This window comes from Hippoglossus hippoglossus, chromosome 3 (assembly GCF_009819705.1).
Source record: "Hippoglossus hippoglossus isolate fHipHip1 chromosome 3, fHipHip1.pri, whole genome shotgun sequence".
NCBI lineage: Eukaryota > Metazoa > Chordata > Actinopteri > Pleuronectiformes > Pleuronectidae > Hippoglossus > Hippoglossus hippoglossus.
Window position 1 is genome coordinate 12,876,000 of NC_047153.1, and position 25,931 is coordinate 12,901,930.

Consider the following 25,931-nt stretch of genomic DNA (forward strand, 5'->3'; position numbering starts at 1 on the left):
CCCTGGGAGCTTTCTCTTGGAAAGTTGTGCTGTACATGTGGCCTGGTGTTAGATGTTAGTAAGGGATTTCAAACAAATTTGTTAATGTTTCCTAAAGGCGGTTGAGTTTCAAGTCAGTGGATCCTGTCTGGAGCTCCTGCTGTGTCCAGCTTCCTAGCTCCAGGCTCTAATTAAAATTTCTCTAGTGCCTTTAAGCAATATGTTGCACAGTCTGAAACCGGGTGGATTTTTTTATGGAAGTACTCAAAAATGCATACATATCCTAAACAAGTACATCATTTCTTCAGCCTTGATACTATGAAGTACTGTATGTTGTAGTGATTACAAAGCAAGCTGCAAATCTTACCGGTTCTGTGGTAAGTAGATGGAGACGGATTAGTGTTAGCACAGACTTGCATGTTCCTGTCGCCCTCCTGTTTATAATTTATGAGAAAAGGGACATTCCTGGGAGTGGGCCAGATTAAAAAGGTCACAGCCGTGGTCATACATTTACAATATCTGTGAAGTCAGTCCAGAGACGAAGGTGGCTTTGAGGTCTGATAGTAAACAGTTGACAGGAGTGTCGCAGCCAACTGGTGTTTACAGCCTCTTTAGATTTAGTGTAGACATCACTCGTGTTACAATCACAGGGAAACCCCATACGCCTAGGATTGACCTTTTGAAGCCTGTGTTTTTGTTCAGATATTTATATGACAAGCTACAGTTAAAGCAGCGAAACTGTAACATTCTTCAATTCCTCATTTGTGTATGGATTTGTACAGTGTCTGGAACCGGGAATTTACAGCGCTTTATTATATGTTGTATCAAGGCCCATGTCAAACCCACTTCTGCTTTCTATCATCTAAAGTATCTGTAACTCTATTTCTTTAGACACATGGAGTTTTACTGTCGTGTTTTTATAGATGCCTGCACTTCATTAAATGAATTGCTCCAGCTTCCTAAGCTTCTAACAAACTTCCAACCCATGTGGGTGAAACTGAAGTCCTTGTCATGCAATGGCAGCAACACTCTCAGAACTATAGACGTGTGACTACTATAAATATAAAAGATTAAAACCTGTTTATCTACCTCACCACTTATAATAAAGACTTAAAAGGGCAAAGACATTCACAGTCTCAGGTCGTGGTTCTCTCTTTCTACACTAGGTGGCACTACAGGTGTCAAAGCCAAAGCAGAGAGTGAAGTGGAGTTCTAACATTTGAGTTGGATTAATCATAACATGACATGTAATTGCTATGGTGTTAATATAACTCGAACTTGTATGCACTTGCATAGAACTAAACATTTCAGATAAACAAGCTTGAGTCTGTGCTTTGGCCTGAATTCAAAGTTTGTCATTTACAGTGGAACAAAAATCACTTTTTATTGTTTACCTCCATGATGAGTTATCATGACACCACATGATTCAAAATACAAGGTAAACATGAAAGTGTGGACATGTTTATGATAAAGATGGTTAGAATAACAAGGCTCTTGTAGGTCATGTTTACTATCACTACATAAACACCAGTAAGCTGACATTGCTTTTGTATGTGCAGGCTGTGTTTGAGGACAGGAATGTGACTGCAGGAGAGCCTGATATTAGTCTCAGGACAGGGCTGCAGTGTGTGTGTGTGTGTGTGTGTGTGTGTGCGAGTGCGAGCCTGCGTGCGTGCACTCGTTCTTGTTACCTCTTTAGGACCTTTTTTTTGGGACTTTCACTAAGTGGAGGTTATGCTCAAACTGTGTGAGCATAGACCTTAAAATGTGAGGTTATTTTGGGAAAGCTAGGTCATCTTGTCCGGTCCTAACAAGGATAGATGCTCAAACCTGTGTATAAGTGTGTGTGTAATTGTACTTATATTTTTGCAAGAACAATTTTGAGCATTGACCTTGACTTTAAGGGTTTGGGTTACAATTAAGTTTAGGTTAGGGTTAGGCTAAGGCATTTAGATGTGATGGTTGGGGTTAGGGTAAGGGGATAAGGGGATAAGGAATGCATTATGCCAATGAGTGTCCTTACTGAGAAGCACAGGCCTGGTGAAAATTTCTGAAGTAATTGGAAATGACAAAATGACTCAGCAGCGCCCCCTAAAATGCATCAATTCCGTCTGGTTTAACCGATCTTCACGAACTTCGATAGACACGAGTATCATGACCGGATGAAAAAAAAGGCCCCTGCACCAATTTGATTAACGCAACAGGAAGTCTGCCATTTTGGATTTTGTGGCTATTTTGGCCGTTTTACACATTGTGTATTTTAACAAACTCCTCCTAGAGCTTTCATTAGATTAATTTCAAATTCAGTGAGTGTCGTAACAAGATTGAGATTAAAAGTAACTCAAACTGTGAGTTTTTGTCACATGGTGTGACCGTGGCTTCAGATTTTGATTGATTGCCAAAAAAGAGGGATTTATTATAACTCCTCTGGGCATTGTCCAATCAGCCTCAAACCTCTTTCTCGAGATCACAGTCCGGCCCTGAACAGATCCATATGTCAATATTGACTCATTGTCACAGCGCCACCTGCTGGGGACAGGAAGTGACATGTTTTAAAGTTTGATGCACTGCTCTTGGATGCTTTACAATATACAGCTCAAATGAGCTCAGACAAGTAATAGGACCATGGTCAGAATTGTGACATTTTCCTCAAACCTTGTAAACACAATTCTTTGTTGTCACTTAGCTTTAATGTCACAGAGTCAGTGGTCATAGATTCCTTCGATGTCTTAGACTGTTGCAAAGGTGAAAGATTTATACGATCTGAAGAAAGAGTGTTTTTGACCTGAACAGATCTATTAGTCTGTATGTAGTGATAGTAATAGCACCACCTACTGCCAAAAGAAGGTAAGCATTTAATTCAATTTACATACAAATTTTACTGTGTGGTCTACACTTGATGGCGTGGACCATAATGCATGATCAGTGGGCATGGTCCAGCGCCGAGTGACGGACGCAGGAAGTGACGTGTTTATCCTTATCGCGATGCACAAAATGCACACAACGCGGAGCCGTTTCGCCCAGTCCCTGTTCATCCTCCCCTGCTGCCGCATCTGGTCCCTAGATCGTAAGTGCTCGGGCCCGCACAGTGCAGCTCGCAGCCCTAGTTCTTATTGCCTATTAGAACCTTTTTTGGGACATTCACCATGTTAACTGTGGAATTGTGATTAGGTTAAGGTTAGGGATATGGTTTTGGTTAGGCTGTCCACAATGAATGGAAGTCAAGGACAGCTACTCAATGCGTGTTCCTGTACTTATGTCTTTGTGTGGAACATTTTAAGCATAGACCATACAGAGTGAGGACATTTTTGGAAAGTGAGGACATTTCACTGGTCCTCACTTTTCATGTGTTCTTGTTTTTGTTGCCTCTTTAAAACCTTTTTTGGGACCTTCACCATGCAAACTGTGGAACTGTGATTAGGTTTGGGAGAAAGTTAATGCTGTCCACAATGAATGGAAGTCAATGCAGTGTTCTAACAAGGATAGCTACTCAAACGTGTGTGTGTGTGTGTTCCTGTACTTATATTTTTGTGAGGACCATGTTAAGCATAGACCTTACAGAGTGAGGACATTTTTGGAAAGTGACTGTGTGTGTGTGTGTGTGTGTGTGTGTGTGTGTGGCCTGTAGAAGGGCCCCTAGCGTCAGACTTGAGTACTGCCCTGGCTGACGACGACTCCCACTTCTGGCTCCACACCGTGAGTATCGCAGTGTTGGTCGCGGAGGCTGAAACGCGGTGAGGCGCACGGACAGGAGGCGCACGTAGCTCCCGTCTCTACCCGCCGGTCGTACCCTTCTTCTGACCGGACAACACCGACGAGTCCCTCGGCCCATTCCACCTGGACTCTCCCGTCCCCTGTCTCTGCTGCTGCTGCTCCGGCGTCTTCTCGACCACCGCAGGGCCCTCTTCAGTTTCTACAGGAGGAGGAGAAGACGAAGGGAGGGGGAAAAAAGTGGGTGTTTGCTGCTCACTGGTGCTTCGGCGGCGGCGGCGAAGTGTCCTCGATGGCCGGCTGGAAGGACGGCTCCGTGCAGGAGAAGTATCGGCTGGTCGTGGTCGGAGGTGGCGGCGTCGGGAAATCAGCGCTGACGATCCAGTTCATCCAGGTCAGTACATGTCCGAACCTCCCTCCCTCTCTCTGCCTCTCTCTCCCCCGAGCCTCCGCTTTGATTTCCCCTCCCCATGTTTATCCGAAAACACACCGCGAAAGACCGGGGAGGGGGGAGGCCACACTCGGGGACCCCGTAAGCGGATACCGGGCTCCTGTTCCCCCCCCTCCCTTCTCCGCTACTTCACCGAGGCCTACAACTTAGTTCTGGTTTTTCTAACGGGTGAGGATTCTTCACCGTTCAAGGACCGCTGTCACTTTAACGCCACCATTTCCGACTAATCTACTTCCACTTTAGTCGAAAGAGAAAGGAACGTGAGTTTGATGAAGTTGTTTTGCAGCAGATTCCGACTCCAGGCTAAGTTCAGATTGAGTCGGTGTAGTTGCAGAACTATCCAGGAAATGCAACCCTAAAATAAATGGAGAAAAAGTTGCTCAAAAGTCCCTGTAAGAGAAGATCAGTGGAGCAGGGGAGGGAAATAACCCTGAGACTGCTTCAAATATCATTAGAAATACGTGAAGTTGGACGGTTTAAATCCTTCAGGGTTGAGTGACTGTGAAATAAGCAGCAGCACAACATGTCCAGGGAAAGATGATTAACTTTCTCAGATCAGATGGAGCTGCTGGTTAACCTCAATTCAGAGCTCCATTAACAGCAGGCGAAATATGCACATTCTCAAAAAAGAAATAATGGTTCAGCCTCTTGCAAGATAATTCAGGGGGTTTTGCTGCAGGACTATTCTGTGTCACATATAAAAAAAGGCATGTAAACAGTTTACCTCCCACTATCCCTGGTTACATTCCTACACACACACACACACACACCCCTGCCTCGCTTTGACCTTCCAGGCTTTCACAATAGTCACTTAGCAGAGGACACACACACACACACACACTCTGTAGGAAAGCGATGACAAACTTTGCCCTTTTGCCTTACGCACCCCCCACCTCCACCACCACCACCACCAGCAGCAGCAGCTCGTGTCAGTGTGTTCTGGCTTCCAGGATACCAGACTGCAGGCAGCTGCATGTCTCCACACTGTCAGACAATAGTGGCCTGACACACGTTTTTCAGAGTGGGGGGTGAAAAGCTTGTGAGTGTGTGTGTGTGTGAGTGAGTGTGGGGGCTTGTGTCTAATGAGGGTTCAAAAAGCTCATTAACTGCATACCAACTAAAAAGGGATCAGTTAGCTGTGGCACAGATTTTTTTGCCATAGCCTAGTGACCGCACTGACCTGAAGTAAAGGGAGCCTTTACAGCCCAGCATTAAGGGATGGAGGAAGTACTTATTTTATTTCATTAAAAGTACAAATAAATATACAAAAAAAGTACCAAAGTAAAAGTTACATTAACTTTTCTACTTGAGTAAAAGTAAATAAAACTTGCTTTTAAATATACTCAAAGTATCATAAATAGAAGTTGCAGGGAGTAGCTTATTACCAAATAATGCAGCAGTGTACTACATCATAAACGGTGCCTACTGCATATTCTGTTTAATACAAGACTAATACATATTCTATGGTATTAATAAAGAATGTGCAGGTGATGCTACTGAAAACACATTTCAGTGTCATATTAATTAATGGCTGTCTCAGTGGTGGCCTCTTCCAAACCCAGTTTAGATGTTTCTTCCACATCTTACCTTCCTGCTCTAATTGGATAAGTGGACCAATCACAGCAACAGTACAGATATTTGCTGATATATGTAGCAGAGTAAAAGTAAAAAGTACTGGAAAATAAATCTACTAAAGTAAAGTAGTTACATGAAAAATATACAGTGATGGAGTAAATGTACTTTCTAACATCCCATCACTGTGAATGTGAAACTGACAGAAAACATTCCACTGGATTTAATGTGCAAATAACAGCACGGTGTGAATGTTATTGTTGTCATCGTTAGATATCTCATTTATAATGTGAAATTACAACATGCTGTTGCTGATAATACCAGAGTTATCTCAAAATCTCAGTGTTTGTAGATGGAAAATGATTCTCGATACCTGGTTTCAAAGTAATAAGCTACTTGATAGATGCGGCAGAAATGGTTTTATCATTGCATTAAAGTGGATGCACATGCTCACAGAGATTTTAGCAATAAAACTGCGGCTTCCACAGAGGAGTCTGTTGATGTTTCCTGGCAGAATAATGGACAGTCATATCAATCGAAGGCTCATTGTTGAATCACCTGAAGCGTATTATTTCTGCTAGGCGAGTGAGTTCAGCGCCATCTGCTACAGTTTCTTAGACGATATTACCAAGCTGCCTGCACTGTGTTCCTTCCAAAGATTCAATTTGGGAAGTAAATAGTATAGCGTGTATGTATCATATATTTTTTTGTGTGATTTTGCAGGAACATCCAGGTTGCGTGTATTTTGCTTTTAGTGTAATCCACAGTTTAGTTACCTCTCATGCATGACTGGCATAAGCTGGTGCCGTGACAGTGAAAGAGGTTGAGATGTTGACTTGAGGAGGAGAACCTGCATCCTCCTCAGAAGTTTCTAGAAGTCGCCTGCCAGGGCGGAAAGACCTAACAGCTGGTTGCGAAGTCCAGGCTTTCCCAAGAACTATGTTGAGGGAGTGTTTTGAGGTTTTTTGGGGGGGTGGGGCGGCTGATGGTGTGTTTGTGTGGGGGGTCTGAGTCAGCCTGGGTGAGTTAATGGTCATGGACCATGTGGAATTTGGCCCTTCGGCAAAGGAAGTCCCTCCACTGCTGAGCTTAGGACCTCCTAGTTTTGTATGGAAAAACATGACCTGATTCACTGGAACTACTTACTTGTGTGTGTGTGTGTTATCTTGACAGATTATGAATTTGATTTATTGCTATGTGTTTTGTCAAACATATAATTGCTTGACAAACTTTTCACCAAGAGTATTACTCTTATCACAGATGGTGATTACATTTCAGGCACTTTTAGGCATTTTTACAAACACTATTTTCTATCATTAAAAAAATAAATAGTTAATGTTATAAATAGACCAGTAAGAATAGACTACTCGATAGTTTTGCAACTTATGTCTCTAGTTTTCCTGTGTGTGTGTGTGTGTGTGTGTGTGTGTGTGTGTGTGTGTGTGTGTGTGTGTGTGTGTGTGTGTGTGTGTGTGTGTGTGTGTGTGTGTGTGTGTGTGTGTGTGTGTGTGTGGTGGCGGCTGTGGGTGACCGCGACACATTAATCACTTTCAGAAGCGCGCTTTTTTGTGCCAATTGGATGTGTTCAACACTGGAGCCAATAGAATTCTTTTAAATACCATCATTTGATGAATATAAACATCTTCACAAAAAACCCTTTTTAATTTAACAAAATAAACCCAACTTGTAAAGTTGCCTTAGTAACACAAGCAGCTGTACTTTACCCATAATAAAAAAAGGGGGATGATTTAGATCAGGATGTATGTGACTAAGCAAACAATTCTACAACCTGATGCCAACTTTGAATACAGTTTTGGATAATACTGGTTGTGGATATATCTCATTCATTTCTTTAAAGTACTGGGGTTCGATACCCAGCACTTATCCTAATAGTGCTGAGGAGCGTCAAAGACAAAAAAACTGTATATTTTGCTGAAACAGTTTTTTTTTTAGGGAGTGAGAAGATAAAGGATGATATGGCTGGTTGTAGCAGAGTGGCAGGTTCCTTGGATTTGCTGGCCCCCCTAATGCCAAGCAGTTGACTGAAAGCTACAAAGCTGAAATAGCACTGGGATGACATAACTTTGAGTCATCTGACAAAAGTTGTGGAGCGCAGCGAGTTGTTTAATGTGACGTCCGTGAGGGAGGAAGTGTCCCAAGTAAGGGAAAACATTACTCACGTTGGCCATGAGAGGACTGTGTGTGTGGGGTGGTGTGTGTGTGTGTCAGTAGGTTTTTGTTTTTTTTTAACTCAGAAATAATGACATTAAATACTTGAAGGCATTAAGTACAGTGTATACCTCAGCAAGGTCCATCAGTTCCCATAAGAAACCTCATTTAAGTTCACTAGATCCAGATTTTTTTATACTCCTAAATATCAGTTGCCAGAAGTTTTCTCTGAGAAATAAATGAAAATGTTGCAAAATGGCCATTCTCGCAACATTAAAGAAATGAAAAAAGAAACCCTGGATCCTGGTTTGCGTCGGCACCAAAATATAATGGATCCCTGACCCATACGCCAGCCCTCCACAAAGTTTTGTGCTAACCTGTCAGTAGTTTTTGCATAAACTAGCTAACTTACGAACAAACCAATGGACAGGTGTGAAAACATAGGCTACATCCACACTACAACGTTTTCAGTTGAAAGTGGCACTTACAAACTAAAATGATCTCTGTCCACACAAGCATTTTGGCCCCATATGAGTTTATACTAACATGCCTTTTCACATGTTTATCACATGACCAGTCACGTATGCTGGGCATGCACATGCCAGTGTCAACAGGAAGGAGTTGAATGTCTGTAACAGTAAGAGCTAGGCTACAAACAAGAAGCAGCAATGGCGAAAAGTAAAATACAGATTTTAAATGCACAACAGCTCTTAGCGAAGACAACTGGGTCGGCAAAGCTTGGAATTGATTAACCATGTTGCGTTCTACACTGGTAGCCGAGGCTAGTGCAGGTCGTTTGTTTCCAGAAGCGCATCATGTCATAGGAGTCTGACGAATCAGTGAACGCTGTGACGTGATCGAAAAGACCCAATCAGCAAGCAGTTGGTAGTGTCTACGTCATCGTTTCCAAACATCTCCATTTTGCCCAGCTGGACTAAAACGCAGAACCCAGAAGAATTCTGCAGTAGAGTGGACAGCAGGCGTATCCATTGCAGAGTTGATGCATTTTCGAATGAAAACATAGTAGAATTAATGTAGCCATAACCTCCTTGGTGGAGGTAAAATAAAACACTGCTGATTGACTTAGTAACCAAAGAAGCAGCTGGAATGAGATGGCTCTATAATGAGATGTTGTGTTGTCTGATTGCTGGCTGAAAAGCATGGCGTTACTTGCTCACATGCTTGCTAATATTAGCATGGTGGCAGCCCCTCGGCAGTGGGCAACTCGTGCACAGGAGCAAAAACATCCCGACTGATCAAGTCCAGACAGATTAGTTGAGGATTTTTGTACACCATAGCTGGATTTACAGCTACAGCACATAAGTGACCCCTCTCCGTCTCTCTATGCTTCTTCTTTCACGTACTGTAGCTCACATATTTTCTAACATGGCTTTGATTACTTGGATGTGAGGTCATTTAGGAGGAATGCTGCCACAAGTAGTAATTCAATAGAATAAACAGGGTTTTTAAGGGCAGCCAAGCTCGGGCATGTGGAGGCAAGGTAGAGTAATGATAGTCGTGCTGGAGCTCAATGTGGTGGGTGCTGTTTCATCTGCGTTTCTCAGAAACAGCCACAAGTGGTTAGGCAAAGTGTTTGCAGCTACACTTTAGTGCGTGTGTGCTTGAGACTCGAGTTTAGAAGCTTTGTTACATGTAACACAGAGCACTGCATGCTCTCGGCCCATTTTTGGATGCAGGCGTCTTTGTACGTTGTCACATGCCATACTGAGTGAGTGGAAACAATTCCATTTGTTCTACGAAGGGCGTTTCTTCATCTCCTTTAAGGGAGATCATATCTTCTTTATAACAGAAGACTGAGCTAAATCACAGTGAGCTCTTTCTTAGAGGAGGGTTTACAGCCGTGGCGTGCGTGTGTGCGTGTGCGTGCGTGTGTGTGTGTGTGTGTGTCCGCCCGCCCGCCCGCCCGCCCCTGAGCAGGTGATGAGAGTACATTGTGTATTTAGCTCTGTCGGAGGGTCACCTGTTGATTTCTCACACACCATAAGAGAGCAAATAAGCAGTTCATTGGTTTTTCACAACAGCACTTAATCTGTTAAAACATACATGTAAATATAGGGCTGGGCAATAAAACAGTATTATAAAACATATTATATTAATATTCTAAAATATATACGATAATAATTATCAAAATCAATACAACACCATCCCCTTTAATTAATTACTTAATACATTTTATTTTAATACCTTCAGCAATGAGAAAAAGAGAACATACAATCAACAATAATGTTACATTTATCTTGATAATTATCAATATTATCTGATTCAGGGGAAATAAATTGGATATAAATTTAGTCCATGTCGTCTAGCCCTATGTAAATATACTATATTAACGACAAATAAACACCAACCAAACATGACCCATTCATCCAGTTAACAACATCCACATGCACAAATATTAAAGAAAACTTTGCTAATGTGTCGTCTTTTCTCTTTCCCACCACCAGCCTCTACCCTCATTTGACTCCTGTGCTGCTACACTGGTCACTGTTCTCACCCACAAATATCACTTTCCCACACAAACCCTGTGTGAGGTATCGATGCGAAGTTCCACAAGCGTTGGGACTGTAATACTATAGGATGTCTGGCTCCTTATTAAAATTTAATGCTAACGGCGTACACTGGGTATAGTTTGGGCAGAGTATAATTTATGCTTAAGAGAGAGCTGAAGTAGAGTTGTAGAATTTGTTTGAACATTTTCAAAGTAACTTGCGCACTGTTGCTATGAGAGAGAAACAAAACACTGAAATGAATAACATGCATTGACCCGTTAAATCAGCCGCAAAGGCAAGTTCATCCTGCGTCCCTGTGTTGTTTTGAAAGGGATTTAACTCTGCAGACATAAGAAAACATTTCATAGAGAACCTTTCAAAAATAAAATCACCATTTGGCCTCAGCTGGGTATTTTCTCTTCCTCTTTTTCATGTCGGCATGGAAGTGTTCATATATGTGCCTTTACTTGTCAAACCTCAGTGAACATCAGACTCCAACCAGATATTTGCATCCATCCATTATCTATACAAAATGGACCGGGTCATACAGGCTGCATCCGTAGTTTTAAAACTGCTTTTTAGAATTACAAAAGTGTTTCAGGTCTGCATCAGTAATAATCCCCCTCCATACAGACAAACATGAAAATGTATATCACATGACCATTTACGCACCCTTACAGAAAAAAACTATGAATGAGAAAAAACAATAGTGAAGAGGGGGGAATTGTTTTTCCTGGACCTACGATGAGGTGGAACTGATACTGACAGTAACTGTTTACCATGTTTTGCCTTCACCGCTGGTAGTCGAGTCGTGACTGATTAAGAACTAATCTGAAAGCAAATGTGGGCGAATGTGTCATCATTTCCAAGCATCTTTTCAAACTAAAATGTGGCCAACGTTTCCAAACTCCAGAGTGGTGTTGATGGCTGGCGTATACATAGTGGCACTGATGCATTAGCAAAAGAGACAAACAACCATTCACACTCACATTCACAGCCACGGTCAATCTAGAGTCTCCAATTAACCTAACCCCTATCTGCATGTCTTTGGACTGTGGAAGGAAGTAGCAGAAGAAAAACCCACGCGGAAACATGCAAACGCCTCAAAGAAAGACCCCAGATAATACAGATAACATAAGTATCTTTCTAAAAGCAGTTTGTGTTACCAATTGGGTATGAATTCACATCAGGCCTTGAGGTTTGTGTCTGTGCAGCACCGAGGCAACAGAGTTTATAGTTTTCAGAGCTTACATAACTCTGAACTGTGCGGACAGGTTCCTGAGGTGTGTGAAAGTTGACATATTATGGCACCAGAGCTCATTCTTGCTGCCCAGAGAAGAAGATAGTTTTAAATAATTTAACTATGCAAGTTTTTTTTTCTCTCTAGTGCCACCCTCAGGCAGAAAGGCCAACTGCTCTTATAAGATAATCTCTGTGGAAGTTGCGTATTCATGCTTGCAAGGAAATAAACCCCATTGAACATAATGAGTCCAAGACCTTTCCTCTTGTAGCATGTTAGATGCTTATGAAATACAGGTCTAATCAGTGTATTGTTTGTGCAATCATGTACTGTGGGATATGGAACACTGAAGCACCAAGGGCCTTACCTTTTTTATTCTCATTTAAATGCATGGATGAATGTCCTGTTGCTGAGATAATTCACTTGAATCTGGAAAAATACCATGCAGCACACCATAGGAATGTTCATGCAGAAGGGAGTAAGACACTCCCACCCATCTGGGAAAGCTCAAGAGACGAGCAGGTCATTCTTTTTCGCTCCGAGCTAATGAGAAACTAATGACTGTCCTGGGAGGAAGACAGCACTTAATCAGCAATAGCTAAACGAACAATAACTACATAAGTACAACATGCGACTGGATTATTGTATGTTTTTGTGGTTGATTCCCTTCTGATTATATATAATTGTACATGTGTTTTATTGTCCATAATGAACACGCTCTATTGTCCATTAAAATAACTAATAGGTGTAGATTTACTGTTATACAAATGGTTTTACACATGTTTATTAGTTACCTACCTTTTGTGTGGGTACTTCCTCATTTTTCAGAAAAAAGAGCTTTATCTTTGATGTTGGGCAACACAGTGTTTTATATCTGGCAGGAGTGAACGTATGATGCCCTCCTCAAGTCAAGAAGAATGTCTTGTACTCTTTATCTACTGTATCTTATAAGGTAAGGAGGAAGAAAAGTAATTATAAGGAATGCCTTGTTAGTGATCAGATGCTCTCCAAAACAGCAGCATCCTCTCTGCTGTGTAAAGTTGTTAGCTGGAGGCGAAGGTGTGATCCAGAATGTCGCCCATCAGACGTGACTGATCTAAGATCAGATGATAATTGCAGCCACTCCCAGCTCTCTGGATTTCTCTGCTGTAGCCACAGGTTAGAATAATATGATGAATACTATAGCATGTCATCACAAGTCTGTGAGCAAAGAGCAAAGAGAGACATGTGCAGTGAAGGAAAACAATGTTAAATCAGTGACTTACAGATTGAGTGTTAAGAACTCCAGTTGAACTCGTATTTTCTGTATGTGAGAACGCAAAAGAACGCTGATATTTTGCAGAACTTTTTCTCTCAGCTCACTGGTAAAATGTCCAGAAAATGTCAGAGTGGGCCCATGTGAGAAATCAGCAGGAAAATTCACAGCTGTGGGCGTGTTGATGACGTTTCTAACCAAGACAGACGCACAAGTGAAAAAACAAAACATGTCTACAAATATCTTGAGATGAAAAATAGGTTCCATACACTAAATGATGCTGAAAAAGATGTCAACTTGGAAAGAAAACGAGTTTAAAGGTTTGGTTGTTGTGAACAAAAACACATGATTTCTGCAGGAGGATTTATACGTCATGTCCTGCCTCCTGAATGCTCTACACAGGAGCAAACCCTCACCTGAATGTTCCAGAGATTTTCATGTTGTTGTGAAGGCATTTTATCCGGACAATCTCCTGCTGCGTTCTTCATATGTGAAAATGGAAATTGTCTGAGCCCAATTTTCTCGAGGTCATGGCTAGAAATGGCTTAAGTGGCTTGATTGAATAGATTAGTTCCCATGTATAAAAAATTATTTAAAAGCCGTTCTTGATGCTGCAGACATTAAAAGAATAATCAGCTCTATGTACAGTATTTAGTATCAGAAATTGTCACATCCTAAAAGATGACAATGAGTGTGTGGTCACATCGACAGTATTATCTTGTTTTCGTATTCTTTGGTCTAAGTTTCCGAGTTTCATAACAATTTTAGACTAATTTATTTCAGGGAAATCCTTGAATTGAACTTCTGGGTTTTTTGCTACTAAATATTTATTAATACTTCTTACACTACACTCATGTGCCAAAAAAGAAAAGTACATGGAGTCATCATGGATTTGATTAGAATTCATTTGTGCCAGAAGATTAGAACAATAGGACAGTGTTATGTTCCAGTGGAGAAAATTGAATGTTTGTTGCTCAACTTGTCTCCTCGGTGTGTGTCTCACATTTCACCTCAAAGCTACGTTTCCCCAGCATACTGCACATTCATGTTGTTGACATAGAAAACACTTGGGGATGCGAGTGGAGAGGTCCTGCTGGTGGCCGTGTGGATGCACAGGCCCAACAACCAGCAAGGACAGTAGTCTGCTGATCTGTGTGTTTGCGTCCCCTTAAAGCCATGTTGATCATTTCTACTTAACTTGCTCGTAAATCTGTATTTTCAGGTTTGTTTTTGTGCAGCATCTTTATTTTCTTCGTTGTCTTCAATAATGAGGAAAGGTGCTTTACTCTTGTTTATTAAGGATATTGATGATTCATTTCAATACTTAAAATATATTTTGAGATTCTACAAATAGTCACCACTTGTTTCCTGTGTTAATAGGAAACAAAGAGCGATTCAGTTTCTCTTTTCTGGAAACAACCAGGCCTCAGAGCCAGGTCTCAACAGATTCTCACATGCTGATTTTTAACTTTATGCAATATTATATAAAGCAAGATAATGCTAAATACAACTTTTTAAGAAAATTCTAATTTGAGGATTTATTTTAATGGTGATAATATGTTTATTATGAAAAAAAACAACAGTAATAATAAAATTAATGCACTTTTATTTATATTAGAGTTCTTTACAAATAAGAAATAAAACCAGGCAGACAGTATAAGGCATTTATCCTTTTAACTTGTAATATTTCCCCTTTGTTAGATACATTTCTTTGTTGCTATATTCACCTGTGATAGCCCCACTTGTTTTCCGGTCACTGCCCCTCAGATAGTCAGACAGACACAGAGGGCGGCGGGTTTCTCTACGTTGTTTTTGGCTATTGTTGTTCTGTGTCTGTTTCAGAATAACTGGCCACAGTATCGGGTCTCACATCTCAGAGTCATATAACAACAAGTCTGGCTATGGGAAACTGACGCGCTGCTTACTTTTGCAAACCATTCCCACCACCCTCAAACATTTAACCTTCCAATTTAAGGCACAACTTTTGAATTGAGGAGCCTATTTTTAATTATATGCGAGCTACTGATGCAAGTGTTGATTATATGTGGTGTATATTGCTGGTTACGTCTACATTATTTGATGTTGCAGTGTGAGACACAGTGTTTAGAGGGGCGACAATGTGCATGAAACTCAGTTGAAGAAATACAGCGAACGGTTCTTTTTATATGTCTGGGCTTGTCGCTGAGCCCTGAGCTGAGCTGTCTGCCAGGCAGCTGGTGGACATTTGGCACGTCTCACGCAGACACTGTCCAGAGGCCTGCGGGGCACCTGCTGTCTATCAGTGGGAGGTGAGGCCCGGAATGAGACAACCCCTCAACAGGTGACGCTACAGCACGACTCACTGTCCAAATGTGCTGATGACAATGGCCGAGTGTCCCCGACAAATGAGCCTCTGAGTCTCTCTCACGCAGATAACATCAGAATCAGAGAGGCTGCGCAACAAACATCAGACACATGTGTAGAATATGTCAGCTTGGTTTAGTCAGTGACTCAGCTATTGTGTGACTGTTATGTTGATCTAACCCAGACACACACACCCAGCAACTGTATGCGACTCTGTGTCCACAGCACCAGTTGGTGTTGGCAAACCCAGTGTAGAATTTGAAATTGCCACACACCAGTGCACACCAAGTCAACAGCTGCCAAAAAGGGTTTGGTATGTCTAACCAAAACTCTGCCATGCCTGTCTAGATGCTAGTTTAAGCATGCGGCGCCCAGACAACCACAACACACCTAGCTTACAAGCTGGCAAGTTATTTTTTAAATGTTAATCTCGACTAGTAAGTCTGTGAATATCCAAGTGCTAAGAAACAGGTCAACTGGACCTAGCAATGTGCTGCTAGTAGCTACATCTACCTCTGCTGGAGTAGTTAAAGGAAATATGCTCATATTCAGGTTCATAATTTTATTTTGGGTTATTACTTGAAAAGGTCTACATGCTCTAATGTTCAGAAAACCTGTCACTTGCGGCAGTTCCTCTTTTCAGCCTCCGTAATGCCAGTAAAATCAGCAGACCTCTCAGAGCACGATTTTGAGGCCTGTACTCAAATTTCACTTACAAAAGCATAATTAATCACACACTCACCAAACGTCCACTTCACTGTACTGCCCTCTACACAGGCCTCTGAGGTGCTTGCAGTCACCGCAGCCTGAAACAGGGTGTCTAGTTTTCGTGTTGTTCTGCCTGTTGCTGTTGTGTTGTACTTCATGTTTCTGCCTGTCCCTGTTGTGTTATGACATGCGGTTTACAGTGCTGTGAAAAAAAGAGAATTTGCCCCAGGGAACAATAAAGTAAAACTAACTAACTATTCTCATTCATATGTTTTTTTCCACCAATTATTATGTCTACCAGGGAGGTTATGTCACCATCACTGTTTGTTTGATTACACAAAAACGGATGAACCGATTTCAATGAAACTTTGTGGAAGGGTGGGGCATGACCCAAAGAAGAACCCATTAAACATAGAGATAAGTAGATTGATTATTTAATCGGAGGTATGCACTCTTCTAGTTTATTTAGGTTTTTCTCATCATATTTCACCCATTTGTATTTGCCTTCTAACATGAAATTGTAACACGGACAATCATTGATTATGGTCATTTTTTACATTGATGTAAAAACATTTGATGTTTTTACAGGACAGGAATGCAGGACCATCAGAGAGAGAGAGAGAGAGATAAAGAGAGAGAGGGCAGATGTTTCTATTAGGTCTTATTTATGGAGTGCTGCTTACTAAACTAATAGCTTTTCTGCTGCCTGTGTTTTCAGGAGTGCTAGCCTGAAAGCACACAACAGTAATGCTGCTGTTTATCTGACATGATACCAGTGAGTGGCCCCATTTCCTCTGACATATCACCCCACGCTAAGAATTATAGTCTGCAGTAGTGTACGCTGGTGCAGAAACACACACTCAGCAGTTGTACCAGAGGAAAGAGAGGAGGTTGTGGATAATGAAGTGAGATGAGATGAATACATCCCTGCAGGTTCTGTACAGTTCAATCTTGGTGTTTGGGAAACAAATTGGTCTTTTTAACGTAGGTGGGAGTAGAAAACAATTTGTTATGGAGTTACATGTCAGCTCTGCAGTTTTCTGTTTAGTAATAAATGATTAATGTTCTTGTAAACCAACCATTTGGATCTTCTGACTGTTTTGTTTTGCAGCCCTGATCAGCATCCGATTATTTTCTCAGTCATAAGGTTTTCCTGAAGAGCATAGACTGACTAACTGCCCTCTGCTGTGCATGTGTTTTCGAAAGTCACAGTAGTTTCTCTGTCTACGCAGCCACTGCAGCAGCTGGTGTCCTCTCACTGAGCCGTCACAATCATGCTTTGTTGATATAAGCAAGAGCAGGAATACTTCTGCACAGAGACGAGCAGAGGCAGAAAAACAGAATAATGAAACAAACACAAATGCAAACACTATATTGTCTGAGATGATGGGTCATGTCAAGGGTTTGGTTCTCAATATATCACCATCATAGACAGTAGAGATGGATGATGCGCCACACACTTCCTCCTGTTGTACAAAAATTAAGCTAAAATATCCGGGGATGGACTCGCAGTATCAAGGTCCTGCCGTCAATCATGACATTTCAACCCATGATTACTTAAACATACATACAGCGTGATAAGATCTATGAAACCACTTTATTTTGGTCTATGTCCTAGCCACTAAAATGGAGGAGGCAGGGTTTAAAATATACTGCAGCCAGCCACTGTGGGGCGATCCAGATGATTTGGCTTCACTTTTGGGGCACTGTTAAGTCGTCCATTTTAATATACAGTATATGATCACAATGTATTCTGGGTCAAGTGTAGATGCTGCAGTTACTGATATTCATCTTGTACTGTATCTGATTTAACGCTGGTGACCTGACCATGTTGTAACCCCACCTCTCAACCAATGTTAGCTGGGATTAGCTCCAGCCAACCGCCCTCAACCTTTAAAGGATAAGCGGTATAGATGATGGCTGGATGGATGGATCTGGTTTACAGTAAAATCTTTACTCCTTGACTACATCAACCTCATACCCAAAATTTACTGTCATTGTGATACAGCATCACATGGGTTTCAAAGGTTTTCCCACATCCACAAAAGCAGGCATTGATGAATACTCACCACAGCGAAACGCAGTCAGGGGGAATCACCATGTTTTTTTAGAGGGTAACTCTTATCAAAATAAGTCTTTATTCACTGTCTCTCCCAGGAAAACAAGCCAGGGCCCTAGAGAAAACGTCACTGATAACCCATCAATGACTGGGCTTAGAGCGGATTTAATGCAGGGAAGGTGATGTCACATGATCATCTCGAACAATAAGGCCGGTTCACACAGTTCTCCATCTTTGTGTTGTTCTTTGTGATCAGTTTGTGGGCGTCTAAAATATTTACACAGGTCTCCACTCACAGTTCTACAGAATGCACTTATGGGATGGAGATAAAGAAATGGTTTATAGTCCGACCCCTATAGAGCAAACAGGCGGCTTTGAGCCGAGTGATCTGGTGGAAAAAGGTCTTTAAATGGCACCACTTTGATTCTGCGCCTTTGAGCGGGTTCAAAAGTGTTCAGAGTCCAGCACACATTGATATTTAGCAGGCCGATTGAAGTCTTAATGCCAGAGAGGTTAGAGGAGAGCAGGGGGTGTACTGTGCCAGGAGTTGGCCCACTTGGTGGGACATTTATTCTCTCCTTTATTCTCTGCATGAGCTCTATCCCCAGCTCTACAGCCTCGAGTGCTGTAGCTGGGCCATTCAGCACATACAGTATGCAACTTGTTTTTATTGGAAAACACCAGTAAGTGCAAAAATAGTTGTGATACATCAAAGTATAATTAAACTTAATAATATGAAAATATACAGTGTTAAACTGTTCCTATCGAATACAAGAGTCCAGCAAGCAAACAACCTGTTTAACCCATAGATTGTATATAAAGATGAATGGCGCGTCTCCACTTCCCCCCACTATCTGGAAATTAAGCCAAAATATCCTGGATACAAACACTGTCATATTGTGCATTTTGAAACCGAGTCTGTACAGTAGTAATTGGGGAATGGAGTCTCGACATCGGGGTCCATGTCCTATCCACTTACATGGAGGACACAGGATTTATGACCTATACTTTGGCTTCACTCTTGGGAGCTGTCATGTCGTCCATCTTTATATACAACCTAGGATTCAACATAAATTATGAAAAAGTGAAAACACTCGGTGAAAACATCAGAAACAGTTTCCCCTGCACTGAAAAACTGCATCCGTTCAATATAAGCACTGTAGGTCGAACTGGTGAAGCTTATTGCAAAATCTAATTAGCAGTGACATTTAGAGCTGGAGCCGGAATGATTAGTCCAACAAGCAATTAGCTCACTGGCATAAAATGAATCTGTATCGTGTGGATTAGAATTTGAACTTTCACTCACTTTTCAAGTAATAAGTATATTAATATGAATATTCATAATATAATGAATATACTGTAGTTATTTGTTGCAGCCTACAACATTTACAGTGGATACCTTTAGCCTGTTAGATCATCTGAAAACTCGTTTCAGGGTTATATCAACTCCTCAATGAAGCAGAGTCAAATATACAACCAAAGAAAATGATGGCTAAAGAACCAATCAAATCAATATCATGATTAACTTTTACTTCTAAGGATTAATGAACCATCATTTTATGTATTATTTTAGGTGCGTCTGCTCGACTCTGTCGCTCGTCACAAAAACAGACCATCACATTTGTTTAGTTATTAATCGAAGGTGTCGAGTCATCGATCCGGATCGGTCTGGTCACTTTAACCCTGATGTCCTGGCTGTGCGTCTCACGTTAGATCGAGTTGCGTGTTGCAGAACAAGGAACCTGGGCCACCGCTACAAAATGAACACAGCAGAAACCAGACAGTTTGTGAATGCACGCATCGGGGAAAGTATGAACCAAATTAACTTATGAGATTTAGTCAGTGAGAGGTTATAAATGTTGGTTTTGGTTAATTCCCCTGCCCTACTCTAATATAATATTTTTTGCAAGGGTATGTTTTTCTTATTAGGGGAACTTATAATAATAGATAGTATATGCGCCCTTAACTTGAAGAGTTTCACTGATCTGCTGGCAGTTAAGGCCAGGGCAATGAATAAAGGGACGGTCTATTGATCTGCCGTGCATTAGGAGGTGGAGAGCTTGTAAGAGTGATGGGCGCAGGTTCATTTAATTCGGCATCGAGCCAAGCTTCAGTGCAGCATTCAGTAACGGTAAATATTCACTGATTGTGTTGTTACTGTGCATGTCGAGCGTGCAGTATATGATCATTAGGCTTCGCAGGACGGGGTTAAAGACTTTAGAAAATGACAATCAAAAACTCTCTGTTGCTGTCACATCAGTGTGCAGCGATGATGTGTTCTGTCCTAAAGCCTCCCCAGCTTCAGCAGAACTCTCCCCAGTGGCCCTTTAAGGCCCCGGACACATTGTGTGCTCCCTTTCTCTCCGTGTGTATTAGGTATTGAATAAGTGACCTTTCTGGTTTGTATGAGCTCATGGGAAAAGTGGGTGTTTCCACAGGAAGTTAATGCCTTTCCCTCCCCCCCTCTTCTCTTGCTCTCCCCCTCTGTGTCGCCTGCACTCTCCCTCCCCCTCAAATCTTTCAGCCCGTCTTACTTTTTCCACCATTTCTGACTTCAAGAACTCTTGAAGTGCTCAGCGAAACAATGTCGCTCACACAGATTCCCCTCAGTGTGTGTCGGATGCTGTGAAGCATGAGAAAATGCAGTGTAAAGATGCAAAGGAACTGGTGGTCACCTCCATCTGTTTAACATTAAACCCTTGTGGTTGCTGTCTGATTGCTGACAGCTGCTGTGTCGTCCAGCCCCAAATGTTGCTGCAAAGGTTGAAACCTGCACCGGCTTGAGGAGGACAGGAAGTGATGCACGCATGCACCGAGTCCTTTCTAACAATCAATCAACTCATGCATTGATTCTGCATTGATTTTTCCTTTCCTGGGTAATGCTTTGGTAACAATGAAAAGCTTGGCCAAGACACTACAGTAGATATATGTGGATTGAGATTCACCCTAAAAGGTTCCAAGTATAAAGCTACAAAACAGAAGAGCAGTTTACATTTATGTTTTTGTATCTGGTGGCAACTATCAAAATTGTCCCTTACTTTTTAGAGACAAATTAAACTTATATCACTATCAGGTGAAGTAGTAAATTTGCATTTATGGCTTTTATTGCAACAAAATAGATGACCATAAAGTATTCATTATTCCTATTATTAAACCACATTTGTGATGTATTTACATGCGTGTAGAATTTCAGGGTCGATCTGGTCATGTTTTGATTCTATCAGGGACGGATCACCACGATCTGTCACATTCTGCTGCTGTCTGAGGATGGAACTTGGCAGGCTCCAGACTGTCTGGCATGGAGTCTGTGTCCTTAATTGAAATTGCTAAACTTGGCTCTGGCCCACAGATCAATTCTTACAAATGGCACGTTTCACCAGTCATCAGTCACTAGTCACCTGTTGCCCCCACCCTGGCATCTTAAAGGTTGCAGGCTTCTTGATGTTGTCTATGAAGCACTTTGTATTGCTATGTAAGTGAAACCCTTAACAAGGACATGTTAGGTGAAGCTTCAGTTGAACTCTCCACGTGAACTACGGAAAATGTCCAGAAATTTAAGTCTGGACATTTTCCCAGGGGTTTGCTTTTCACATATGAAGAACGCTGCAGGAGATTGTCCGGCTCAGACACAACAACAGGAAATTGTTGTCGAGCTTCTCCTGACTGCATTTCCTCTTCGTAAGTGATAATCTTACTAGAATTTGTTTTGTTGTCTAGTGTGAGGTTGAAGACTTGACTCCTGACACCTATGATCACTGCAAAATTGGATGAAACATTTGCTACTATCATGTCTTGCAGTGTGGGAAAGCTGCCCGTTGAATCTTCCACAGGCACCTGTAGAAACCAGTGGGAGCTGCGACTGAACTGCACTGACGCAAAAGTTCAAAATGTTCCTCCCAGTGACTAATACAATGACTCTTTCTCGTCTATTTTTCATGAACAAAGCTTACTGATTAAACTTGAGCAAACAATGGCACGCCTCCCGACAACGTGCACGAAACAGTTGTTGCACACCTGCAGTTTATTTTTGCAAAATTAATGAAACCATGCTCAACTAATTTTTCAATTCCGAGACAGTTTTTGTTCGTCCACAAAAGGTTTAGTTAGCCTGTTGTGTTCGAAACTCCAAATGACAAAAAAAGTGTGTATCATCTTTGGCAGAGGAAACTGCTGCGGTGCGCTGTGTCTGTGTCTGTGTCTGTGTTGTGTTGCAGTGCACGAGGAGGTCGGGGGAATATTTAAAATCTGCATATGCTGACACAATTTTTCCTGGAATAACAGAATTTAATGGCCTTCAATCTACATTTCTCTTTAATTAAAGAATAACTGCCGCTAATGACTTGCAAGTCAAGGTCTGTGAATCCTCATCGGGCTCCGGGCCAAATGCAGAAGGCAATTAACAGCATTGATGAGTATTTGTTTTAGCTCAGCACTCCCTCTCATTATGACAGTGCAGTAGGCAGGTACCTCCTCAGCTGAGAAGGTACAGTGTGTTTCTCCTAATTACCCCAGAAATCTCAGTTTTATCTGCATTGTTGCTGAATCTGTGGTTTTGTGCTCTGCACAGATAGCGAAGCAATATCGGTCTAAACAGGCGGCTCTAACGAAACCAGTAGGATAACTGACAGAGATGGAAAAGGATCTATATTTAGCGTCTGTAGGGCTGTTTGTGTGGAGAGGAAGTGGGTGCATAGTGCAAGCATGATGCTGATTACACGCCTACACATATCAACCATTCTTGCTTTCCTCAAGGCTCGCAACCAGTGGCTGTGCCAGACGGGATTCATTGCTTCATGTCTGAAAAAGAAACACAAGCAGTTGAATAAACATAAATGTGAATATGAATTCAAATGATAAAACTTTTCAAGCTGCACAACACATGACATCTTAGACCTTTTTTGAATAGGGAGACGGTTTAGAAAACATTCACCTCCACTTGATTAGATTTGTTGGATTCTGTCATCGTGGTTCCATCTACAAAGGAGGAAGGTTGAAGTTATTTTAAATATTTTTTAGGAAGTTGACCAGCAGGAAGTTTACCAACAACAAATTTGATAACCATTGAAGCTGTTTCTCTTTTTCTGTTTCCAGATGTACACTGTGCTTTGTACATTGAAAAATTCAATGTTCAGACAAAATAATTTGTTTTATGAGATCATTTAAGACTTTGTGAAAGTGCGATGGGTATTTTTATAACTTATTTGCCATTTTATGGCATTTTGAAGACTAAATATTTAACTTATTCATCTCAAATAAAAAGACAGTATTCTTTAAGCCTGACACAAAAAGCAGTGCTGCAGCTGAGACTCATCCACCCTCTTTGTGAGCGGGCCTTGTAATGTTTTCCTGGTGTGAGCGTGCATGTGCTGTGTGGGTGGAGGGCTGGGATGTATAGCTGGAATGCTTGAGGGGGAACTGAGTGACGGCTCTGGACTTTAGTGGGTGGGGCAGGGTAGCGGAACATGTCGTCTGTGACATCAGTGCCGCCCGAGGACTCGGCCCAGGCCGGCTGCCTGCTGCAGAGGTGGAGTTTCCTTCCTGCAGAGCTGACCAGGGCCGAGTGTGGCCTGACCCACCTTGCCACCAACATCCAAACTGCACTGCAGCTTGGCCCTGCAGGGATTTGGATTTTACTCTCACTGTTTTGTTATGTTTTTCTTAATGATTAGTCAATTTAACTTCTGTACCCACTGTACTGATTTTCTTTATTGTTAATTTGAGTCGCCTCGGTTTGAAAATCCAGTTGACTTCTGCTGAACAGAGGCAAAAACACAAGGTTGTTAATTATCCTGGTTTTACAGCTCACATATGCACACACCCACCATGGTGGTCATGTCAGAACTGGCCTAATGATTGCCTCAGCGAAGCTTGAGTTGTTCTTGGCTTTTTTAGCATCATTCCTCGCTCCATGCAGGCTACAGGATGTTATACAGCAGACTGGCTCTGATATTTAAACAGTAGTTTTCCTCAAGTCTGTGAAGTTACTGCACAACTAAATGATCCAGTAACTTTTTTCCATCTGAGAGGATGTGAATGTTTAACACAGATTTGACGCTCACAGGTCAATTTGCAGCGTGTGTATGTTGAGTTGCTGACACCACTGTCCTCATATCCCCATGACAGCTGTTCACTGTTTCATGGAAATTTGTCCAGGAATTCCGTCAGTCACCTCCTCACGTACCTGTGAAATAGTTTGGCAGAAAACATCAAGCGCCCCGATGTCACAGTTTGTCTTTGCTGCAAATAGGCTGGATTTCATCTGAAATGTTTTCCATGCTTATGTCAGCAACATTTCCACAACAATACACAACAGCTTTTTGTTCAACTGGCAAAAACAATATTGATAACAAATTCATCATTTTGTTAATTTTTTCATTAACATTTTCAAGCACTGTCTGGTTGTAGCTTCTTAAATATGATGTTCATATAGATTGATATAGATTTTATTTGTAACAGCAGTGAAATGAAATGCAACATTATGAGTAAAATCAGGAAATATCTGATACAATATAAATGATATTTGCAACTTCTGAGACAGTTTCTGATTATTGGCACGTTTTCATCTGTGGGTCTGAGGTTTGTGGTCCTGCAATAGATGGATGTAGTTGTTTTGGGTTAAATTTCTCGGCCCATTCAGCCTGATCCATCCTGTTTTAAGAGCCTGTTACATCTGATGAAGTCATGGACCAAAATAAGGATTTATAGGTCATGTTACCGGCCGTGACTCAGGCTGGCTTATGTCACATATTTATCGGAAGTCCTCCTGAGTCATGATGCACTCCCCTCACCAAGCCCATCGCTCTATCGCTGCCCAGCCGAAAGCCCCTGCCAGGCCGGACTACAGGCCCTGTTAGTACTGGCTCTGGTGCTGCTGGAACCGAGTAACAGCCTCATCTATCATGGCTCTGGGAGAGTGCGGCAGCTAGCTATGCTACCCGTGCATGTAGAGGGAGGGAAGGTAAAACCGGAGGAGTGTGGAGCTTGATGCAGCCGCCCGGGGTTGACAGAATAGGAATAAGAGGTGGACGGGAAGCAGAGGTCACCTGCTCAGGCTACGGCTGAGTGGTGGTGGAGGAGGTGGGAGGGACAAGAAACACAAGCGGCTTTCTTTTTTCTCTCTCTCCCCCTCTCTGCCTCTGTCTGGTCATCTGAAGGCAGTGCAGTGCAGCGAAGCACGTTCTAGGATACACAGAGTAATACTGATGAATTATTGAACAGTGGTGAGTGGATGTGACACAGGCCGGCACGCTTGCATGCTGCAGAGCGACGGGAGAGTGTGAGGGAGAGATTACCTGCAGCTCATGCAACAACAGAGAGCTGCAGGTGGCACAAAGAATGTATATCCACTGAGCATGTAAGAGAACACACAGTACAATTAAATACATTCACATAAGTAGAGCCATTAGTGATATTATTTTTAAGTAGAAAGAAATGATGACACTATACTTTCAGGATGTTTTAAAGTGAAAACCAACAGTCCCCTTATGAAACCACATTTAAATTCACAAGATCTGGATTGTTATTTGGATCTTTGGATCACATTGGGCTGTAAGACATATAGACAAAATGATTAATAAATTATTCACGGGAATAGTTGGAACGATTGATCAATAGTGAAAATAATCATTTAATCGTGACATATCTTTGGTATTTTAACACTATGATTACTTGTTATTTATCAGCCAAAATATAAGATGATCCTATTGATCCTATTTTAAGCTGTATTGGTCATTGACAGTGGTCTTGTATCAGTTGGGCTCTAATCAGAATTAACCAAGTGATCGACCTGCCTGTTTTTGATCTATATCCTCTATGACTCAAAGTGGCAGAGATATTTAGTGCACATACACACAAGTCATCGCTTGCCTCCCTGAGCTGCCAAATACCAGCAAATAAGCTGTGATCAGCCCGTCGCTGTGTGAAACAACACACAT

General features: G+C 41.8%; 1 protein-coding gene across 1 annotated transcript in view; it reads left to right on the forward strand.

The window, feature by feature from the left end:
- The first annotated feature begins 3,651 nt into the window (after positions 1 to 3,651).
- rras2 (RAS related 2) overlaps positions 3,652 to 25,931 on the forward strand; it is a 29,601-nt gene continuing 7,321 nt past the window's right edge. Inside the window, exon 1 of the mRNA XM_034574237.1 lies at positions 3,652 to 4,084. Coding sequence (XP_034430128.1) covers positions 3,983 to 4,084 — 102 coding nt within the window. The 5' untranslated portion in view covers positions 3,652 to 3,982. The remainder of the gene's footprint in view (positions 4,085 to 25,931) is intronic.